At 32.4% G+C, this 10,192-nt stretch overlaps 1 protein-coding gene across 1 annotated transcript; it reads left to right on the forward strand.

The window, feature by feature from the left end:
• The first annotated feature begins 2,047 nt into the window (after positions 1-2,047).
• Positions 2,048-3,226, forward strand: LOC116206151. The gene is made up of 2 exons (XM_031538934.1): positions 2,048-2,234; positions 2,334-3,226. Exon 2 carries the CDS (start codon positions 2,346-2,348, stop codon positions 3,039-3,041), a length of 696 nt encoding a protein of 231 aa, XP_031394794.1. The 5' UTR covers positions 2,048-2,234; positions 2,334-2,345; the 3' UTR covers positions 3,042-3,226.
• The last annotated feature ends 6,966 nt before the right edge of the window (positions 3,227-10,192 follow it).

Below are 10,192 nucleotides of genomic sequence, written 5' to 3' on the forward strand. Positions count from 1 at the left end.
TAAAATGTCGTGGTTCACAATAATTCCAATCGTTGACGTTGACGCCATTTAAACTAGTGACTAATAGCACTCCATGTTAGGAAAGCAAATGTGGGGATCGACTCCATGGTCGTTCTGATCTGTATAATGGAGATTTTATTTTTTGTCCTTGGTGTCATGGCCAACAAAATTGAGTTTTTTTCAACCCGCCTCTGGTGAACACCATCGGTGTTTTTAAAAATGGATGGCTCGCGATAAGATTCATTGCAAATAATACAGGTGCATACTACTAGATACGAAAAAATCATTAATAAGATGAATAATCGTTACGTATTTGCCAAAGAAAGTTTCCCTCAATCCTAAAACTTATTAGCCATTTGTACGTATAGGAGTATGGTTTCATGCATTGCCACCAAGAGAGGCGCAAGAGTTTTGGCATGGAAGCCTATTGTGAAGAATGGTATAACAGCTGCAACCAGTGGGCGCCCACTACCGGGTTACGTGCCTCCTTGTTCAACCTCTTCTAGGCCTTGTTTGGGTTTAAATTTAAGCTCCGAAAATGAATTATTAAAAGTTTATACAAGGGAATATTATTACATATATAGGAAATATCTTTCATAACTAGTTGATTTGATTCACTGTACATATATATATCTTGAGGTAAGATACAAACACACCCTATGTGTGTCTGTGTATATATATATATATGCCATGGCTGGCCAGTTGGGTTTTAGGCCATTCTCTTCAAAACTTTGAAATAATATAATATTATCTTTTGCTTTTATTAAGTATTTTTTTAATTTATTTATATATATATATATATGCCATGGTTTCCCAATTGGGTTTTAGGCCATTCTCTCCAAAACTTTGACGTAATATGATATTATCTTTTACTTTTTTAAAGTATATTTTTTACATTATATATTATTATTTTATTTTATTTATCTATATATATGTCATGGTTGCCTAGTTGGGTTTTAGGCCATTCTCTCCGAAACTTAGAAGTAATATGATATTATCTTTTGCTTTTTTTTTAAGTATATTTTTGTCCAGACTTGTAGGCCCAAAACTCACCTCCCATTGAAACCTTTTTAAACCGAATAAAGTCTCCTTTTCACATTCCAAGCTTTATCTTTTCCTTTTTCTTAACGTTTCCAAGGGGAAAAATATTAATTAATTTATTATCATATATATTTACAACGGCAGCAACCAGTGTGCGCCACCGACTATCGGGTTACATGCCTCCTTGTTCAACCTCTTAGCTCAGCAGTCTTAAGTGGTGTTTGCTTGGGATTAAATTTAAGCTCCAAAAATGAATTATTAAAAGTTTATACAAGGGAAAATTATTCCATATATAGGAAATATCTTTCCTAACTAGTTGATTTGATACAATGTACATATATAGAGCGTCTTTGTATCTTCCTACAATGTAACCTCAATATATATACATATATATTTCATGGGTACCCAGTTGGGTTTTGGCCATTTTCTCCAAAAAATTGAAAATTAACTGTAAAAATTAATAGAAAAAAATAAGTGAGAGAATTTAAAATTTTAAAAAAGATAAAAAGTAATTAATATTTGAGAGAATTTAATATTAAAAAAATTTAATTTAATAATGATTAAAAAAATATATGAAATAATTTATTATTAAAGTAGAAAAAAAGATAAAAAGATAATGATTATGTTATTAAATTAGGGGAAGAACGGAATAGTGAAGGGGGGTAGAATTTGATTGTGAAACCCAACAAAATCGGTGTTTGGTTCAACTAGAAATCAGAATTTGAATCGGAAACAGTTTCCTTTCATATTGTTTGGTTCAACTCATCATTGGAATGAATTCGTAATTTTATTATTATTTATTTGAAGTATGATTTTAATTTTCAGTTATAAGGAAAATTAAAAAATGAAAAATTAACATTGCAATCGAACGCAACACAACGAGAAATTGCACTAATATTAAATGGGAAAAAGGAAATTTCTCCTTCCTTCCCGTCCAAGAAAAGGACAAAATAGTGAGCCCACACATTATAATTGCACGAGACTAACTAAGATAAATAATTAAATACAATTTCCTTCTTCTTCTCTCCCCTGCTGTGCCTTCTCGTTTCTCTTTCTTTCTTCCCCCTGCTCTCTCTCCCTTTCACCATTAGAGGAGCTTCAACGACTGAAGAAGCTTTCACGGCCGAGAAGGACGAAAATATAATATATAATATATACGCGCGGTGGTACATTGACATCATCAAACGGTGCAGGTATAACCTTCGGGATCCCCTCATACATTTCGGGTCTTTCTATTCTGACCCGCTAATTTATTTCCTTCCCAGTGACCGATTCCTTTGCTGTATGCACAGGTGTGTCCTTCGATGGAGTCCGATGAAGACCAGATAGATAAGTTCTTTGAGGACATTGCTGAATCTTTGAAGACAGATTCTTGGTCTCGGTTGGATCAAATTCCGAATGACAAAATCCTGAAGGCGCTGAACGATTTGAACAACTTCTTCTCTCTGCACCCTGCTGATGCAGATCATCCGGAGAAACGCTCTTCTGTGCACGAGGCCGTACAAGTATTATCAAGACTGAACAAATCGTATGGCCTATCAGACAGCCAGATCGAAAGAGTTGGCCATCTGGTGGAAAACTGGAGTCCTATCATCGATCAAGCAGTGGCAGCTAACAGGGCCAAACAAGATGCACTGGAGAGGCTTTCACCATATCATCGTATCGCTTCTTCTCTCCGGGATCTGACGTTGAGTGATAAGGACCTCAAAGAAGAATATAATAAGCTGGAATGTGACTCTGATGAGCTGCAGCGCCAAATCCAAGAACTGAGGGATCGTTCGGAAGCCGTGAAGCGTAGGAAAGACGAGGTCAAGAAAGAAAGAGGGAGAATCCATGCTGAGGCTACCCCACTGAAAGATCAGTACGAACAACTCAAGCTCGATGCACCGAAACTCAAAGGGAAACTCGATGAGGCAACAGAGTCACTTGACAGAGCACAGCGAGAATGGGTTGCTCTGAAGAACACACTGCATGAAGTTTCTGCTTTCATGTCTACATAACCGAATTTCTTTTCTTAATACCTATTCATTTTGCCTTTTTCCATTTGATGTTTTTTGGCTTGATTAGATTGGAGGTAAAGGAGCAAAAATTGTACTTCCCCGAAAACCATCCGTCCTTTTTTTCTTTTTTCTTTTTTCTTTTTTTAAATTCCGGTTACAATAGTGATGCTAATGAGTCTCGTAAAGGAAAATAGAAAGCTAAATATAATATGAAGGGAGAAATTCAGGAGATAACAAAACCCAAAACCACTTGATTCCAGGCGAGGAATTGCGCGTCTACTTTGATAGAACCAGGGCATTCAAACAAGAGTTTCACCAGGTAGCATTAGGTCTCCTAAGGTTCTATACATCTGTCCTTTCTCGACGCCGGCATTGTACCTCATTCACGACTCTAATGAATGTCTTGAGACTTGGAACTGAGGCCACGGCTATTCCCACGGTAGGACAGCAAGTGATGATATGGGTGGCACGACTTCTTTCTCTCACTACAACAAATCACTGATTTACCAATGAAAAATTACCGAGGGATCTAAATCCCTCAGAAATCGCTCAATAAACCTGTTTATCGGGGAATTCCCGACGGATTACCGAGGGATGTTTGTAGTTCTTAAACATTTTTCTTTGTATTTTTTTTTTGTTGAAACAACGAGTATTTTATTGGAGTCAAATAAATTACTAAAAGATTAAGTAAAGATTAATTATTTTACTAAAAAGTTGAGTAAATTTCTTTGAATCTGTGTAAATTAATTAAAGTTTTGTACAATTTACTTTGAAATTTGTGTACTTTACTTTTTTTTATGGGTAATTTACTAAAAATTTGAATAATTTATTTTAATTGTATTGGTGTAAAAATGTTAAGTCCTTCTAAAAGATGTGTCTAATTATCCTCCTAAAATTCACATGTATTAAATTGCCTACGGATGTCGATGAAATTATAACCTATGTCACAATGAGTAGTTAGAAGGATTTAGCAAAACTCTTGTATGGTCCAATTGATTGCATTATAGACCTTTATGCAATTAAAGAGTTTTGCTCTTTACATCATGGAAATGGTTCGGAATTATCATGTCAAAACCCTTTGGGTCTTATAGAAGGGTTCAGAATTTTGCTTTAAAATCCATCCGAAGCCCATTAAGCTAAATTACTAAAATATGTTCATCCAAAAGAGAAAAAAAAAATTGCTAAAATGTAATTTCTATTTATTACATTAACAAATAATTTATAAGTTTGTCTCTCTCTAACTGAATGTTATCAAATTAGCTCTTTTCTCTTCTAGGGAGAGGATTTTCCATGTAACTATTTAGGGAGTCGTACTAGTGTGTTTGGTTTCAGAGTTAAGTTGAGTTGAGTTTTGATTTTAATTAGTTTGTAATGATTGTGATGTTGAATTATAGAAAAAAATATGAAAAAGTAATAAATAGTTAATAGAATTTATTATTGAAAATTGAAACTATTTTGGAAGTTGATTTTTCATGAAACTGTTTTAGGAGTCGTGAATTTGTAATAATTGGTGTTTATGAGGGAATCGACTAGCTCACCGGGTTGCTTCTGATATTCAAAACCGCGTGGCCTGCTTTTTTACGACCAGACCAAGAACTTGATGCCTTCGTTAACAAATGACCGACGCTCCTTAGCTATAACGTCGTTTCCTATTGTTAGGATAGTGGTTGAAAGATTCTAGTTGTCCCTATTTGACCCGAAAGGGCTTGCTCACGCGCTTTACTAATAACAACGATCTACCCTAAATAGGGGCCCTCCAACTCAAGAAAAGGATCTGATCGTAGATAGAGACCATCCGCCAATCCAGGCTAGTGGAGACCGAAGACCCGACCAAGGCACATGGCATACAGCTCAGAGAGCATAGCTTTGTCCCCCCAGGAATCTTTCTATATAGTTGGGTCGCAATGCCAACCCGAAAGGCCGCTGCTTTTTTATATAAATAATAATAATAATAATAATAATAATAATTCTATTTTGAAAAGTTACAGGAAAAAAATATGTGATAGCATAACTATGCCTTTCAGCAACCATTAACCCTCCGTCACGAAATGGACTAAAAGTGTCTATCGAATCAAACGCTTACGATTGAATAAGCCACATTAATACTTGAAATTTATAAGGGGTCCATTTTTAATTCTTCAAATTGATAAATGTTATTTCATTCAATGATTGCTTACGATTGCTTAAGCCACATTAATACTTGAAATTTATAAGGGGTCCATTTTTAATTCTTTAAATTGATAAATGTTATTTCATTCAATGATTGGAGGCAGCAATGTGCACGGATCTAAATAAATCAAAATGAAATTTAGTATTTACTTAAAATTGAAATTAAAAGATTTTGAACAAATCTTGTTATTCGAGTCTAATCATGTCTCTTTACTTATTCTTTTCTCTTCAATTAGATTAATGTATGTACACGTAATAAAAGATAAATAGAATTTATTTTAATTATGACAAATATAAAAAAAATTCTATTTTTGATATTTCTAGAAATAAAAAAGTTTGCACATAGTGCTTATAAGATGTTTTTTTTTGCAAACCATCAACTCGTAATTAGTTGTCTCTTAGCCTGCTCGAAAAATTAAATTTCTAATAAAAAGATTCGTTCATCCCTCCATTTCTCAAACTAATTCATTGAATTAGATGCTTTATATTCTCACATTCATGGATACTTTGAATACATGTTACTATTCATTGATTGTCTATATTCAACTCATATTTGTATAATAAAGTTCACACTATTTTATTAAAGTACGTTATAAATCTTTTGTCTTCCTAACATACCAGGCCTATTCAAACCTATGCTTGGATAGCGCAACATCACTCATTCAAGAGCTCGAAATTCTCTCATTTTGAAGTGAAATATTTAGTCAATTTTTCCTACATATATATATATATATTTATGCAATTTAGTGCATATATTTAGAGTTTATGGATGATGTGAACCGGGTTGCTCGGTTATGGTGAGATCATGTCTACTTAGGGTAATATCTTCCGTAATATTTGCATATATTGGAAGCCTATGGATGGTGTAAACCATTCTGCTCATTACATCGTCATGAGATCATACAATATATTGCACAAAATACTATGATTGAGTAGGATATATTCGTTCATAATATCATGATTGTCAAACTAACAATTTTCTTCCTTTTGCTCCAAAAAAGATTTCTATATAAATGATAGGTTTGAGTGTTTATAATTCAATATATATATATATAGGCAACTTTAAGAATTAATTAGTTATCATAAGCATTGATAAGATGAGATACCACATTCATATAATAATACTTGACCAAGACTTAAATTTAATTATCTTGTTAGTCAGTACTTACGTTTTCTCTCTTCCAATTTAGCAATTTGGAGGATTTTTTTTTCTCAAGCTTGAATATGACTAAGTCTAGCCCTTAAATTGGAGAATTATAAATCAGGAGCAATTACGTTATTACTGATAAAAAATTATCTTAATCGCTCTCATCCCGACCATTCAATAGTACTTGTTGATAAAGAATTATATTTTGCCTAATCTCTATTTTATCACCATCAATCACGATATAAGTATTTCAAATTCCTTATATGATACTTATTATGCCTGCAAAATGCAGCCTTGATAATGTCTAGCTTGTTCGTGTATATAAATTAGGATCAGGCCTGCACGTTGCGCAAGTGTATGCTTTATCGAGAAATTATTTCATTTATCAACAAAACTTGTTCTTTAAAAAAAATATATATATGTAATGAAGGTTATTCAAAGGCTCAACACGCTGGTGAGACTTGCAAATTAGAATGGAGGAGTTAACATTACTTGCACATCTTGGGGAGAGCTCGGAGCAGTAAACTCCTGGGCGACAATTCTTTCACTCTGCAGCAGGTGTGGCCCTTTATCCGAAAAGTAGCTCATGGAAGAATAATGGGGATTCCTGACTTATCACAGAAAGTAATTGACAATCAAAAGTACGTGGCACACATCTTTGCATATTGACTTAGAGATTACTGATTCTATATTTAATGAGATTATTTATGTCTATTTTCTTTTATTATATTAAATATTGGTCACCTTTATAACCGAAAAAAAAAAAGAGAAAGTGATTGACATATTGGGGTATTGGAGTTCAATTTGCTCTATTATGGGAGTGCCTAGAATATAGAGTTTCCTTGAGAGTGCACTTTTACGGATGTTTCGAAAAAAAAATGTATTTTTGCTATTTATTAAGGTAAATTGTTATTTAACAAGAGTTTGATTGTATTTTCATGGTGTGAATCCTGGTATTCAGAAGCCTAATTGGGTTCCGACTAATCCAGTCGAGTCGAATCGATCCATTAAGAGATAAAGTTCTCATAGCGTGAATTTCTACATTTACAAGAATTCGAACCGGAGATTTTGCTTAAGCGGAATAAATTCCGAACTGCTTGAACCAACTCATGTTGATAGTCTTTTCATATTTAAAATAATAAATTTATTGCAAAATAGCGAGTTTCTTATTATTTAACAAATATCTTATTTTCAAAAATAATAAAACTTTCTTATTAAATAATAAGTGTCTTGCTATGTAATAAATTTCTTATTATTTCGTCACCGACAATCACCCAACAACTTATGAAGTGGCAATCTCTGATTGGCCTATACAAAATCCTTCTTCTAAGGAGGCACCAAACATAAGCTTATCTTGTTATGTATATTAGCTTGATCTGTTGTATTTGGTTATGTCGCTTTGGGCTCCTTGCCTTGTAATATTGGGGACTGGTCCTCTATTTTGAGATGGTTGTATTTTGGTAATTTGTTCAATAAAGAGCGCCGCAAGATTTCACAAAAAAAAATGTATGTAATATTTACTCTCCCAATAATTAAAAAGTATGGAGAAAATTTCAAGTGACAAGAATTAGCAAAGTATAGATAGATAGATAGTTTTCTTTTTTTAAAAGAAAACTTTTATATCTATTCACAATTTTCTATATAATAGTTAATTTATCATTATTTCATTAAAATAAAATAATTAAAAAATATGGAGAAAATTTGAAGTGACGAGAATTAGCCTATAGAAGATAGATAGATAGATCGATAGATATAGATCTCATGCTAATTTTCTTCCACTCTGTATAATTGATTGATTGATGAAGAAGTGACAGAAAATACGTTTCACGGTAGATATTTACATAGCGTGCAAGGCTGGACAAACAAGTAATAAAAGTCTAAACCCAGCAAAACAGTTCAAAGGGATAAATGAATAAGTATTTTTCTAATATGACTTCGTGTCATCGCTTTTTTCTTTACCGCTGGATGTGTATAGGTCACGCGACCCACTACACCAACGACATGGAGACTCCGATCTCGATGACATGAAGTCATATTAAAGTTTCCTAATAAATAAAAGAGTTTCTCTTATGTACCATGTTGCATGGAATAGAAATACAAAAAACAAAAGGAAGCCGTTATAGTAATTTTCTAATTGCCCCGAAAAGATGAAAATTTTAGATTAGATCATTTATAAAAGGGTTTTTAACGCCATGTATCAAATGGTTTGCCCATTTTCTCAAATTTATACCATCATTTAAAAATTACCGAAAAATTTCATGATTTGTATACTGTTTGAAATCTATCACGGCGTCAAATTTTTCTTCAATTTTTAAAAGCAATTCCAACATGGCTCTGTTTATATTTAACGAGGCTTTTACATGGATAATTGACACATCAGCAACATCCTTAAAAACTGACGAAAAAGTTGATGGCATGATAGATCTAGAATAAGCCACATTAATACTTGAAATTTATAGAATTGAATAAGCCACATTAATACTTGAAATTTATAGGGGTCCATTTTTAATTCTTCAAATTGATAAATGTTATTTCATTCAACGATTGGAGGCAACAATGTGCGCGGATTTAAATAAACGAAAACGAAATTTATTATTTACTTAAAATTGAAATTAAAAGATTTTGAATGCAAATCATGTTATTCGAGTCTAATCATGTCTCTTTACTTATTCTTTTCTCTTCAATTAGATTAATGGATGTACATGTAATAAAAGATAAATAGAATTTATTTTAATTAAGAAAAATATATTAAAAAAAACTTTTATGTTTTCGATATTTCTAGAAATAAAAAGTTTGCACATAGTGCTTATAAGACGTCTTTTTTTGCAAACCCTCAACTCGTAATTAGTTATCTCTTAGCCTACTTGAAAAATTAAATTTCTAATAAAAAGATTCGTGCATCCCTCCATTTCTCAAACTAATTCGTTGAATTAGATGCTTTATATTCTCACATTCAAGGATACTTTGAATACATGTTACAATTCATCGATTGTCTATATTCAACTCATATTTGTATAATAAAGTTCATTGTATTTTATTGAAGTACGTTATAAATGCTTTGTCTTCCTAACATACCATGCCTATTAAAACCTATGCTCGGATAACGCAACATCACTCATTCAAGAACTCGAAATTCTCTCTTTTTGAAATGAAATATTTAGTCATTTTTTTCTACATAAATATATATATTTTTTACAAAATTTAGTGCATATATTTGGAGTTTGTGGATGATGTGAACCGGTTTGCTCGGTTATGGTGAGATCATTTCTGCTTATGGTAATATCTTCCGGAATATTTGCATATATTGATAGCCTATGGATGGTGTAAACCATGCTGCTCAGTACATCGTCATGAGATCATACAATATATTGCACATAATACTATGATTGAGTAGGGTATATTCGTTCATAATATCATGATTGTCAAACTAACAATTTTCTTCCTTTTGCTCCCAAAAGGATTTCTATATAAATGATAGGTTGGAGTGTTTATAATTCAACATATATATATATATATAGGCAACTTTACGAATTAATTAGTTATCATAAAAAAGAAATTATACTTGTAGTTCCAAGAATCCAGCGCAACGTGCGGATTCCACCTAGCTCGTGCATATGATATGTGGCTTTTCGAAAACCATCAACTCGCGGATAATCGCCTCTTGAATAGCTCGAAAAATTTAATAAGATTCACATATTTACCTATTTTTATCCTCTCTTTCTCATTGGTTAAATGAAATGAATTCTATTTTTTATTAATTGGACTAAAGTCATCGAATTATGTCTCATTAATCAAAATTATTTTTACACAATAAGGTGCTTTTTTTGAAAAATGA

Source organism: Punica granatum, chromosome 4 (assembly GCF_007655135.1).
Source record: "Punica granatum isolate Tunisia-2019 chromosome 4, ASM765513v2, whole genome shotgun sequence".
NCBI lineage: Eukaryota > Viridiplantae > Streptophyta > Magnoliopsida > Myrtales > Lythraceae > Punica > Punica granatum.